General features: G+C 45.6%; 1 protein-coding gene across 1 annotated transcript in view; it reads right to left on the bottom strand.

Moving 5' to 3' along the window:
* usp54a (ubiquitin specific peptidase 54a) overlaps window positions 1-13863 on the bottom strand; it is a gene marked incomplete at its 5' end in the record, with an annotated part of 44850 nt that overhangs the window by 21718 nt on the left and 9269 nt on the right. The window contains 11 exons of the mRNA XM_080016661.1: window positions 2711-2872; window positions 3015-3145; window positions 3998-4568; window positions 4938-5072; window positions 6022-6126; window positions 6391-6559; window positions 8145-8294; window positions 10539-10685; window positions 11147-11252; window positions 11344-11426; window positions 11817-11930. Of these exons, the coding sequence (XP_079872787.1) occupies window positions 2711-2872; window positions 3015-3145; window positions 3998-4568; window positions 4938-5072; window positions 6022-6126; window positions 6391-6559; window positions 8145-8294; window positions 10539-10685; window positions 11147-11252; window positions 11344-11426; window positions 11817-11930 (1873 nt within the window). The remainder of the gene's footprint in view (window positions 1-2710; window positions 2873-3014; window positions 3146-3997; window positions 4569-4937; window positions 5073-6021; window positions 6127-6390; window positions 6560-8144; window positions 8295-10538; window positions 10686-11146; window positions 11253-11343; window positions 11427-11816; window positions 11931-13863) is intronic.

The following is a 13863-nucleotide window of genomic DNA, read 5'->3' as shown; positions in this document are numbered from 1 at the left end:
CATGTACATGTTTGTTTCTATGTTTGTTTTTCCATGTACATGTTGTTTGTTTCTGTTTGTTTTTCCATGTACATGTTTGTTTCCATGTTGATGTTTTTCCATGTACATGTGGTTATTCGTTTCTATGTTGATGTTTTTCCATGTTCATGTTTGTTTCTATGTTGATGTTTTTCCATGTACATGTTTGTTTCTGTTTGTTTTTCCATGTACATGTTGTTGTTTGTTTCTATGTTTGTTTTTCCATGTACATGTTTGTTTCTGTTTGTTTTTCCATGTACATGTGGTTATTTGTTTCTATGTTGATGTTTTTCCATGTGCATGTTGTTTGTTTCTGTTTGTTTTTCCATGTACATGTTGTTTGTTTCTATGTTTGTTTTTCCATGTACATGTTTGTTTATATGTTTGTTTTTCGATGTACATGTTTGTTTCTATGTTGATGTTTTTCCATGTACATGTTGTTTGTTTCAATGTTGATGTTTTTCAATGTACATGTTTGTTTCTATGTTGATGTTTTTCCATGTGCATGTTGTTGTTTGTTTCTATGTTGATGTTTTTCCATGTGCATGTTGTTGTTTGTTTCTATGTTGATGTTTTTCCATGTACATGTTTTTCCATGTGCATGTTGTTGTTTGTTTCTATGTTGATGTTTTTCCATGTACATGTTTGTTTCTATGTTGATTTTTTTTCATGTACATGTTTGTTTCTATGTTTGTTTTTCCATGTACACGTTGTTGTTTGTTTCCAAGTTGATGTTTTTCCATGTACATGTGGTTATTTGATTCTATGTTGATGTTTTTCCATGTACATGTTGTTGTTTGTTTCTATGTTGATGTTTTTCCATGTACATGTTGTTTGTTTCTGTTTGTTTTTCCATGTACATGTTGTTTGTTTCTGTTTGTTTTTCCATGTACATGTTGTTGTTTGTTTCCATGTTGATGTTTTTCCATGTACATGTGGTTATTTGTTTCTATGTTGAGGTTTTTCCATGTACATGTTGTTTGTTTCTATGTTTGTTTTTCCATGTACATGTTGTTGGTTTCTGTTTGTTTTCCCATGTACATGTTGTTGTTTGTTTCCGTGCTTATGTTTTTCCATGTACATGTTTGTTTCTATGTTGACGTTTTTCCATGTACATGTTGTTTGTTTCTATGTTGACATTTTTCCATGAACATGTTGTTTGTTTCTATGTTTGTTTTTCCATGTGCATGTTGTTTGTTTCTATGTTGATGTTTTTCCACGTACATGTTCGTTTCTATGTTTGTTTTTCCATGTACATGTTGTTTGTTTCTGGTTGTTTTTCCATGTTCATGTTTGTTTCTATGTTGATGTTTTTCCATGTACATGTTGTTGTTTGTTTCTATGTTGACGTTTTTCCATGTGCATGTTGTTTGTTTCTATGTTTGTTTTTCCATGTGCATGTTGTTGTTTGTTTCTATGTTGACGTTTTTCCATGTGCATGTTGTTGTTTGTTTCTATGTTGACGTTTTTCCATGTGCATGTTGTTGTTTGTTTCTATGTTTGTTTTTCCAAGTGCATGTTTGTTTCTATGTTTGTTTTTCCATGTACATGTTGTTTGTTTCTGTTTGTTTTTCCATGTTCATTTTTGTTTCTATGTTTGTTTTTCCATGTACCTGTTATTTGTTTCCATATTTATTTTTTTCCATGTACATGTTTGTTTCTATGTTGATGTTTTTCCATGTACATGTCTGTTGTTTGTTTCTATGTTGATGTTTTTCCATGTGCATGTTTGTTTCTATGTTGATGTTTTTCCATGTGCATGTTTGTTTCCATGTTGATGTTTTTCCATGTACATGTTGTTTGTTTCTATGTTGATGTTTTTCCATGTGCATGTTGGTGTTTGTTTCTATGTTGATGTTTTATCATGTACATGTTGTTGTTTGTTTCTATGTTGATGTTTTTCCATGTGCATGTTGTTGTTTGTTTCTATGTTGATGTTTTTCCATGTACATGTTGTTGTTTGTTTCTATGTTGATGTTTTTCCATGTGCATGTTGGTGTTTGTTTCTATGTTGATGTTTTTCCATGTTCATGTTGTTTGTTTCTATGTTGATGTTTTTCCATGTACATGTTATTTGTTTCCATATTTATTTTTTTCCATGTGCATGTTTGTTTCTATGTTGATGTTTTTCCATGTACATGTTTGTTTCTATGTTGATGTTTTTCCATGTACATGTTGTTCTTTGATTCTATGTTGATGTTTTCCATGTACATGTTTGTTTCTATGTTGATGTTCTTCCATGTACATGTTGTTTGTTTCTATGTTGATGTTTTTCCATGTGCATGTTTGTTTCTATGTTGATGTTTTTCCATGTGCATGTTGGTGTTTGTTTCTATGTTGATGTTTTTCCATGTTCATGTTGTTTGTTTCTATGTTGATGTTTTTCCATGTACATGTTGTTGTTTGTTTTTATGTCGATGTTTTTCCATGTACAATCTGTACGAGTATAAAAGCAAACAGCCACGTCTCTGAACAACACTGAGCTCGCTCACTAGGTGAATATGGAGAAGCAGAATCCAGACTTCAGATTGTGTCAGTGGGTGATCGTAATGGTGTGTGATTGTGTTGAGGCCCAGTGGCTCTTTGTCCAGCTATCAATGAGGAACCATCCAGTTGGCCACCACAATGAAACTGTGTGTGTGTGTGTTTTAGTAGGTTGTTGGCATGTGTGTGTGTGTATGTGCGAACGGACCCTGGATCTGCAGCTGGTCCAGGTCCAGGATCTTGCTGGGCGTGGGGTTGAAGCCCAGTGCTACCTCTCTCTCTCTCTCCTTCAGCCTCTGCTGCTCCTGCTCGCTCGCCCGCCGCGCCACTTCTTCCTGCAGCTCGTCCAGCTCGCTGCGGCCCGCCGAGCCTAACACACACACATACACACACACACACACACACACACACACACACACACACACGTGTAAAATATAAAATATTACAACATAAAATGTGTATATAATATCACATATACGGTATAAACATGGTTAAGATATTGCATCCAACACCTGAGGGCTTGGCCAGGCTGCAGCTCAGTTGCTCCGGCAGCAGAGAGCTGCTGCTCTTGGACTTTGTGACGCTCCTCCATGATGGTGCTGAGGAAGAGAGGCAGGACGAAGGCTTCTTCACTCCGTCCTCCCTGAGGGTACATGCAGCACGTCAGTGTGTGTGTAGCCACCCGGGTAAACACATTTGTGTCATAGCCAACCAACATGCTACACCCCGCCATCTGTTGAGAAACCCATCTATCTCTATCTATCATCCATCCATCTCTCCATTTATCTATTCAGCCATCTCTATCTCTCCATCATCTACAGTATATATATATATATATATATATATATATATATATATATATATTTCTCTAGCCATCTATCTCTATCTATCCATCCATCCATCTATAGATCTCAAAATTTTGAAATGATTCAAATGTGGCAACAGAAAGACAATGGATGGTTGCCAAGTTGGCAAAGTCAGTGTTGGGCCCTGGTATTATTCTTGTTGTCGGCGTCAATCATGTTTTTAATGTCATTGTTGATGTTTTTTACTATTATTTACAATTATCAATCCTAGTGCCTGCCTGTTCAAAATTGAAGACTTCCTAAGATATTTTAATGGCACGGTTTCACAAAATGTCAATGATTCAGGCCTGTGTCCCACAATGGAAAATGAAACTGTTGGTTTAAGTCATACACAAGAAAGACAATCTTTGTGACTCAGTCGTAGAGCCCTGAAGCCCCGCCCCCGTTAGCTCATCCTTCACTATTCATTGTAAGGATTTTCATATGACACGTGTCAAAATCGCACCAAATTCAACACTGCACATCCTTGGGTCCCCAACAATACACCTGCCAAGCGTGAAGTAGATAGGATGAACAGTTGTCGAGACAATCGAATGACAGACAGACAGACAGACAGACAGACAGACAGACAGACAGAGATTCCTGCCTTCATAGTTAGATGATATATTTAGTGAATGACAGGTGTGCACCTGGCGTCTCCCAGTGTCAGGTCCAGGCTGACTGGGCTGCTGCTGTTCCTCTCGCTGCTCTCGTAGCCGCTCTCCATCCTCTGGATCAGCCTGGTTACACCCCCTCCCCCCTCACTCCCTCCTCCCTCACTCCCTCCTCCCTGTCGGGCGACGCTGGAGGGAAGCGTCTGGGAGCGGCCCGCCGCGGTCCACGCCCGGGGGGCCACGGGTGGGTCCGGGAGCACGTCCGGGGCCCCGGGGGCCCCCAGGGGGCTGTACCCCGCCTGCCGCCGCCGCTCGCGGGTGAAGATGCTGTCGATGTTGAGCGCCTCGCGCCGAGGACGCCACGCCGGGCGGTAGCGCCCGCCCGCCGCGCTCCCCGTCTCCCAGTCCGATGTTCTGGGTGGGGGGGGGGCTTTGGAGGAGGAGGAGGAGGAGGTCCCGGCGGCCGGCAGCGAAGAGGAGGAGGAGGACGAAGACAGAGGTCGACTGTGGAGGAAGTGACTCATCGTCTCCTTGAAATCTCTCAACCTGGAGGAGGAGAGGGAGGAGCGAGGGGGACGGGGGGCGTCACGCTCCTTTAGGGTCTCCCCTGGGAGGAGGGAGGAGAGAAAGAGAGACGTAGAGGAGAGCGGGAGAGAAAGAGAGAGAGCGAAGTGAAGAAAAAAGTTACATTTAAAGAAAGGAACTTTCTGTTTTCTGGCAAATTTCACTTGATCTTCTAACATTGGGCCCAGAATAATGTACAGTAAAGTAACATTCTGATGTGGAAGTTCAGGATCAAGGTCCTTGGATCTAGGAGCGACCTCACAACAAGGTACGAGTCTTATATCCTCAAATAATCAACAAGAACAACAGAAAATCGAATAAACAAAGAAATCTAAGCACCCCTGTGGCAGATGTGATGGAATGTCAGCGTGTGATTGGCTCATGTTGGTCATGTGACCCCCCCCCCGCGTACCCTCGCTGTGGTAACCGCCCGACGACGCCTGGTTGTCGGGTTTGGGTCGCCAGGGGCGACTAGAGCTCCGCCTCCTGTCGCCGTCCCCACGCGCCTTCCTCAACGAGGAGAGCTGCTCTCTGTCCGTCACGTGGCCTTAGCAACAGAAACCATGGCAACAGATGTTTGAAAGCATGGACGCCACCCGGCTCGTCATGGTTCTTAAGCGTAACTTTCAACAATACAGTTATTTTGAGATGAAATAGATTATCAGAACAAACTGAATGGCAACTTCAATTAATGAAAGAAATGATGTGATCTACCACCGATTAATGCCAGGAATCTGAAAACTGAACATTTTCTATTAATAGTCCAAATGTTATCAGTAACATTTCAGTTACTTCCTGCTATTCCTAATATAAATGGGATTTTTTTTATTTTTTTATTTTTTTAAATGGAGTAGTTATACTCTAAAATAAACAAAAATAGTTTGCATCATATTAGTGGTAAATGTATAATTTAAGTTTTATTTATGGAGAATACGTTTATCAAGATTAACTGCAAATAACAAAAAAAATAAAATAAAATACAATTGCGAAATTAAATTGCAATATGGCTTCACGGCTTTTACACAGAAGATACATGTAAACATAGACGTTACCTATTAAAAATAATCTGATTTCAGATCATGTTTCCTGTAGCGTTGATGTGACATTTTGTCACAAGATTTGGTTGCCAAAATAAATGCAACTTCCCGGGAATGGCAATAATTTCAATTTAGAGCTAAGAGATAACACGCAGGGAGTCTGGATACGGACATCAACGCAAGAGCTGTGTACGAGGCGTCACAACACTGGCCCCTAGGGCCCCGCACCCGACCTGCTGAGCTGCTCTATCAATGAAGAATTGACGGTAACTCTTGTTTCAATGATCTCCGATGAGCGCCGAACCATGCCAGACGACAGCTGATGGACATGGAGGGTGACATGGACATGGAAAGGTACGTTCTCTGCTTTCACGCTGTCTGCCTACCAGTCCATTTATCTGTAAGTCATTTGTCTGTCTGTCTGTCTGTCTGTGTCTCTTATCCGTCCATCCGTCCCACCTGTGCGGTCCAAGCTGCAGTGTGAGCCGTGCGGTGCCGGCCGGTATGAGCAGCTCTCTGTGGACGAATCGGTGCGAGTATCGCTGGAGATGGACGGCTCCCGTCCTGGTCACACAAAACACCTAATCAGCTTAATTGTTAAAGAGAAACAATTCCAAAGAACCTTATTTGCATCGTAGGAAAAAATATTAACCATAAAAAAACAAGAACAAACGACACATTCTGACACATTAGGGTTCTTTTGTCAGTCGAAACAGGGGCGAGTAAAGGGGAAGAGAAGAAAAACAATGACGACTACAACCGAATTTGAATTCATGGCAACAAAAAAAGGCCTTTTCAATCTGGTTCTTGTCAAATTTGCATCGTCACCCGAGTCCTCGCTGTCGTAGCAGGTCTTGCTGAGGTGCTGCAGGTGGACGCGGGCGGGCGGCTCGTGGGCGGACACAGGGGTCCCGCGGGGATCGGCGTAGAGCAGCAGCAGCGGCTGGTAGTGGCCCTTGATGCAGCGCGACACCACGTCCTTCCACTTGGGGCCGATCTGCAGGGGCCAGAGCGCAGACAGCCAACAGTTATGCGGAGCAGATACCCCTTTGGAAATAATGTTGATTTAAATTTTCATTTTTGATACTGACCTCAACTGACTCAACTACGAAAACCAGCAGCGAACCACGGCGATACAAGATAAAAAAGATAACATAGCCTCCCGGCGTCCTAGCCGCCTAGAAAACCCCACTTTGTTATTTCAGAGCAGCTCCGTCCTCCATGTTGTGTCACTCTTCGTATGGAGCCCGTCGACGCGTTGGTCCTCGTCTCTAACGGGACGTCCAGAGTCGGACACCGACCGCGGGTCAGTAACACGCAGCTCAATGTGTCTGTGGTGGAATGTGTGTGTGTGTGTGTGTGTGTGTGTGTGTGTGCTGACCACACCCAGAGTCCAGCTGGACAGTTGAACAATAGAGGGAAATCCTTGTTTTCACAACCAGAAAGAGAGGGAGGGAGGCAGAGGGGGGAGGGAGGGGGAGAGAGAGAGAGAGAAAGAGAGAGAGACACACAAACAACGAAGAGAATAAGAGAGAATAGACAAAATTGACAGAGAGTTAATGAGGGACAGGAGACATGGAAAGAGGGATGAGCCAATGAAGGTGAAAGGAAAAGAGAGGGTTAAGGAAGAAACAGGAAAGAGAGGAAAAGTCACCAACCAAAATATGAGAACACTTCCTCTCGCTTACACACACACACACACACACACACACACACACACACACACACACACACACACACACACACACACACACACACACACACACACACACACACACACACACACACACACACACACACACACACACACACCAATTAACCAATCAGAGTGAGTTTTGCTGCCCCACCCACACCCCTCTGTCCAACCAATCACACAAGAGCATGATGACATCACAGGAAGTAGGCTGACATCCTGCTGAGAGACTTCCTTTCAGGAGCAGGAGAGGGTGGGGGTCAAACTAGCTGTCGTTGGGAGTTTAGTCTTTTTAATAAAACAGATTCCTCCCATTTAAAGTGGTAATCCGTAGGATTGTTTTGTTCAAATAAAACATCCCATCACAGCACAATACTTTATTCAGCTGCCACTTTATGAGAAATAGCCATTCAGTGTTTTTGTGTTCTGCATGTGCTGCTCTGTGTGTTGTTTTCCATTGTTTGGTGGCGGGGTCCGCCACACGCGCAAGCAGTAAAAGTGCAGCCACAGTGGATTAGCTAAAGCAGGGCGGCTTGTTGTGGTCTGTAAACAGTGGATATGGACAAACATTCATGAAGAAGAATAAAAAGACAAGCCCACCACCTCAAAGACCAAGAAACACAACAACAAATACACCGTTCAATAGAAGGAACACACAGTGACCGTCTTAGAGCCAGATGTTGAAAAACTGGGTATGAAAGTTGCCATTTCAAAAGGAATCTTTGGACTTTGTGGTGACTTCCTCTCAGTGTTCATCCGGCTGCTGCAGAACTGCAAAACGCTTTGAGAGGCCGTGGAACTGGAAAAGCTCCGTCTAAAAGCAGCTTATTGAGCTCAGACTGGCTCCGCCCCCAGACCCAAGTCCATCTCCTGCCCCTGGCTCTCGTACCTCTTTGACGTGTGCGTCGTCGAAGTACATCCACCTGCGGATCTTAGTCTGGAAGAAGAAGGTGGAGTAGTGGTGGCCGTAGTAACACACCATGCCCACTAGGTAGAGCTCCGCCTGCCGAGCCTTCTCCTCCACCACCCGGTAGAACAACTGAATGAGAGGGAGAATTTCGTCAGACCCGTTGGAAACCCCATATCACACAAATAAAGTCAGAGGCCAAAGGTCAAACGTCCTACAGCACAACCAGCCTCATTTTGGTCGACTGAATGAATGATGAGTGAAGTACCGTTGAAAGCGTTTGGCTGAATGTCATTCAAGGTCAATCCCTTCAGAGTTCAGAAAACAGCAATAACACAGCTGTTCTCAAGGTTTCAAAAATGCAATGGAAGACATTGAGCATTTTGATATTTAAAGTTTAAAATCTCCAGCACTGACCTGATGTAGAGTTTAGTGTAGTGACTGTATTTCTACATGACTGTGTGAATGGGATCAGATGGGTTGTAACAGCTCAATCACGGTAGCTTGGTCTGGTCCTTCTGCAGATCAGATCACACGCTGTGGATTTTGGATTTGTATTCATCGTGGTGAATTGGAAGCGGCAGGTCCCCAGGCTGTGTGTGTGTGTGGCTGTGTGTGTGTGTGTGGCTGTGTGTGTGTGTGTGTGTGGCTGTGTGTGTGTGTGTGGCTGTGTGTGTGTGTGTGGCTGTGTGTGTGGCTGTGTGTGTGTGTGTGGCTGTGTGTGTGGCTGTGTGTGTGTGTGTGTGTGGCTGTGTGTGTGTGTGTGGCTGTGTGTGTGTGTGTGGCTGTGTGTGTGGCTGTGTGTGTGTGTGTGGCTGTGTGTGGCTGTGTGTGTGTGTGTGGCTGTGTGTGGCTGTGTGTGTGTGTGTGTGTGGCTGTGTGTGTGTGTGTGGCTGTGTGTGTGGCTGTGTGTGTGTGTGTGGCTGTGTGTGGCTGTGTGTGTGTGTGTGGCTGTGTGTGGCTGTGTGTGTGTGTGTGTGTGTGGCTGTGTGTGGCTGTGTGTGGCTGCGTGTGTGTGTGTGGCTGTGTGTGGCTGTGTGTGTGTGTGTGGCTGTGTGTGGCTGTGTGTGTGTGTGTGGCTGTGTGTGTGTGTGTGTGGCTGTGTGTGTGTGTGTGGCTGTGTGTGTGGCTGTGTGTGTGTGTGTGTGTGGCTGTGTGTGTGTGTGTGGCTGTGTGTGTGTGTGTGGCTGTGTGTGTGGCTGTGTGTGTGTGTGTGTGTGTGGCTGTGTGTGGCTGTGTGTGGCTGTTTGTGGCTGCGTGTGGCTGCGTGTGGCTGTTTGTGGCTGCGTGTGTGTGTGTGGCTGTGTGTGGCTGTGTGTGTGTGTGTGTGTGTGTGTGTGTGTGTGTGTGTGTGTGGCTGTGTGTGTGTGTGTGGCTGTGTGTGTGTGTGTGTGTGTGTGTGTGTGGCTGTGTGTGGCTGCGTGTGTGTGTGTGGCTGTGTGTGGCTGTGTTGTGTGTGTGTGTGTGTGTGTGTGTGGCTGTGTGTGTGGCTGTGTGTGTGTGTGGCTGTGTGTGTGTGGCTGTGTGTGTGTGGCTGTGTGTGTGTGGCTGTGTGTGTGTGGCTGTGTGTGTGTGTGGCTGTGTGTGTGTGTGTGTGTGTGTGTGTGTGGCTGTGTGTGTGTGTGTGTGTGTGTGTGTGTGTGTGTGTGTGTGGCTGTGTGTGTGTGTGTGGCTGTGTGTGTGGCTGTGTGTGTGTGGCTGTGTGTGTGGCTGTGTGTGTGTGTGTGGCTGTGTGTGTGGCTGTGTGTGTGTGTGTGTGTGTGTGTGTGTGTGTGTGTGTGTGTGGCTGTGTGTGTGGCTGTGTGTGTGTGGCTGTGTGTGTGGCTGTGTGTGTGTGTGGCTGTGTGTGTGTGGCTGTGTGTGTGTGGCTGTGTGTGTGTGGCTGTGTGTGTGTGGCTGTGTGTGTGTGTGGCTGTGTGTGTGTGTGTGTGTGTGTGTGTGTGGCTGTGTGTGTGTGTGTGTGTGTGTGTGTGTGTGTGTGTGTGTGGCTGTGTGTGTGTGTGTGGCTGTGTGTGTGGCTGTGTGTGTGTGGCTGTGTGTGTGGCTGTGTGTGTGTGTGTGGCTGTGTGTGTGGCTGTGTGTGTGTGTGTGTGTGTGTGTGTGTGTGTGTGTGTGTGTGTGTGTGTGTGTGTGTGTGTGTGTGTGTGTGTGTGTGTGTGTGGCTGTGTGTGTGTGTGTGTGGCTGTGTGGCTGTGTGTGTGGCTGTGTGTGTGGCTGTGTGTGTGGCTGTGTGTGTGGCTGTGTGTGTGTGTGTGTGGCTGTGTGTGTGGCTGTGTGTGTGGCTGTGTGTGTGTGTGTGTGTGTGTGTGTGTGTGTGTGTGTGTGTGTGTGTGTGTGTGTGTGGCTGTGTGTGTGTGTGTGTGTGTGTGTACGTACGTCCCCCAGCCTCAGGCAGGTGCCTAGGCTGTGGATGACGTCCTCCGCCAGGTCTGAGTGGTCCGAGTCCCACACCAGGCCGATGGTGATGATCTCTGGAGAGTTGAGCAGGACGCGGCCCATATGCAGCCTCTCCCCACAGCTAGCCTGCGGTGGTGAGGAGCAGGGGAGGACGAGAGGGGGAGGAGTAAAGTGAGAGAGCGATTCTGGTCATCGTCCACGAAACAGACGAAACAAAGCTAAACTAGAGGGAAAGGGGGGGGGGGGCAGCCAGAAGCCAGAGAACCTCCAACACTGAATGAATATCTGAGGATTCAGTCTGTGCACTGAGCACCACCAGGCAGCAGGGGGTCGAATCTTGACCTGGCCGATTGGGATTTGATGGAGGCTCACAGACATAACGATCACAGCTATGATTCTTCCCCGGACTTCACCCAATCTCAAATCTGTGCCAACTCGGCCTTGAAACGTAACAGTGAAACTTGTTACTGGACATTCTGTAACGGTGCAGGTGTCTTGGAAACAAATGAACGGAGACATTTAACGATGAATAATTTTGCTGAGGACCCCTGGACGACCTTGAAGGACCCCCGGGGGGACGCACGTACAGGGCAGCTGCGCAGGTCTCCCACGGTGCTGGCGTTCCTCAGAAGCTCCCCAAACATCTCTGGAGTCGCCTTGTCCTTCACCTCCAGCATCTTCACTGCCTGGTTACTGGAAGGAAAGACAGGCGGTCAAACAGACAGACAGACAGACAGACAGACAGACAGACCGACAGACTGACGGACCGACAGACAGGTCTTACCACAGTGAGGTAGTAGAGATGTAGTGAACCATTTGAATGAAGGGAAGAGGATCTGAAGACGCACCACAGCTACTGCACACACACTGACACACACACACACACACACACACACACACACTAAAAGGTTAATCATGCTTTTATAACCTGTAAGCAACTACGAAAATCAACTTATTAAGGTTACTACCTACTGTAAGTGTTAATAATAATAATAATAGTAGTAATACATTATTTAATAATAATTTAGTCTGGAATCTTTATAGTACTTGAAATAGAGCGATTTTATGTAATCTCATGAAGTGTTTCAATAAAGTATGACAAAGATATAGAACTGAAATTAAATTAGTCAGCGTAGCGGAGGATTTAACTGAATAACTTCCAAACAAAGTACGGACATAAGAATTGACTGCATCGATTCAGGAACTTTGGTTTGTCCAAGCAGAGCAGTCTGCTCCGGCTGAACCCACTGTGCTCACCTGCTCGTAGAGCGTCATGGCGAACTTCTGGTGCGGGATGCACTGTGTGGAGGTGCAGATGTCCTCGCTGGTCTCCTCCGAGATGTGGAAGTGGATCCTCATCAGGATGTTCTCCTGAACACACATTCCACAAGCAGGTCAGAGTCCACAACCCCACCTCTCCATCCAAACACCACCACGTTGGAAATGAGAAGAGTTCAACTATTGGACCAATATGATGAATAACAATAATAAATCATAAAGGCTTAATTGAAGAAAATTTATTTTTATTTAAATATAGATATATAATGAATTAAAAAGTTAGAAAATATTATTTCTATGTAATTAATTTAGATATTTATTGCTGGTCTACATCCATTTTCCCCTGTACTGTACTATATATATAATATACTATATTTAGGGATTCCAGTGTTTCCCACACAATTAGATTTTACTTGTGCTTTTTTTCCCTGTTAAATAAGGAGATATTTGAGGGCTTTAATACATGATCGGAATGCCAGATGAATAGATCGAAGGCTATTTTTTAAATCATTTTTATATTTGTAAAAAGAAAAATTGTATTTATATCGGGGCTATTTTAGAGATTGTTTATGAACCAAACCGATTTGTCCTTAATTACCTTTCATATACGTTTCAAATGTTCTATGTTAACAAATAACTGACAAAACTGTAATTTGTATGAACTGGACATTATCGGTAAGGAAAACCTTTACGACCCGCCTCTTTTATTCAAATTGAGCTCGGCTTCATCCGGCTGCAGGGGGCGGAGCTGCAGGCGGCGGAGCGACGACAGGCGCCGGCTGACAGCTTCACGGCACCAAGGAAAGTTGAGCAAGTTTCGACTTTATGCGAATGAGCAGCGCAGAGCACCAGGCGGCAGCCAATAGGAAGGAAGATAGCTCTCAATGGCGCTGAACCGTGGAAAATGGACGCTCGGATCACTGCATTGTTCCGATTATTTAAAATGAAAAAGTCACTTAATAAAATTTGATAAAATAAGGAACACGTCATTTTATGTTTCTTCAATAAGGACAATTCTTTATTTTAAGTAATTGTGAGAGGAGGGTAGGGTGGAGGCTGGAGAGTGGAACTGGGACAGGACCAGGTCTGGTGGTAAACATCTTAAAATCCTGCTGCCAAATCCTCGGTTCTCATTCTGCTTGACTTATCAGCTGCTTTTGACACTGTCAATCATTGCATACTCCTGTCCATACTCTCAAGCATGGGCATAACGGGCAGTGCACTTTCCTGGTTCGAATCTTACCTCACTGGGCCCTCGTTCAGTGTGACATGGCGAGGCCAGCTGTCTGTGCCTCACCACCTCACCACAGGGGTGCCCCAAGGCTCGGTGCTAGGACCCCTCCTCTTTGTCATATACACCACCTCACTGGGCCCGATCATCCGCTCACATGGCTTTTCATATCACTGCTATGCGGATGATACTCAACTCTATCTGTCCTTCCCGCCCGACGACCCTACTGTCTCAACGCGGATCTCGGATTGTCTCGCTGACATATCCACATGGATGAAGGATTATCATCTTCAACTAAATCTGGCGAAAACGGAACTGCTGGTCTTCCCGTCCAAACAAGGTATTTATCACAACATTGATATTAAAATCGACTCTCTATCTCTTGTTCCTACCAAGGCTGCAAGGAATCTTGGTGTCATTATTGATGACCAACTGACATTCTCGGACCATGTTGCCGCCGTCTCCCGGTCCTGCCGCTTCGCACTACTCAACATCCGAAAAGTCAGGCCGTACCTGACCCAATATGCCACTCAACTGCTGGTACAAACCTTGGTGATGTCCCGTCTCGACTACTGCAACGCCCTCTTAACAGGCTTGCCGGCCTGTGCGGTGAACCACTACAGATGATACAGAATGCGGCGGCGCGACTGGTGTTCAACCAGCCAAAGTGTCACTCCGCTGCTCATCGAGCTCCACTGGTTACCATCAAGTTCAAGTCTCTGATGCTGGCCTACAGAGTGATTGCTGGGAATGCTCCCGCCTACTTAAGTGCTCTTGTAAGAGCACATGTTGCCC

This window comes from Zeus faber, assembly GCF_960531495.2.
Source record: "Zeus faber genome assembly, chromosome: 16".
In the NCBI taxonomy this organism is placed as follows: domain Eukaryota; kingdom Metazoa; phylum Chordata; class Actinopteri; order Zeiformes; family Zeidae; genus Zeus; species Zeus faber.
Note: the sequence above shows the minus strand (reverse complement) of the source record. Positions and strands in the feature narration are given on the sequence as shown.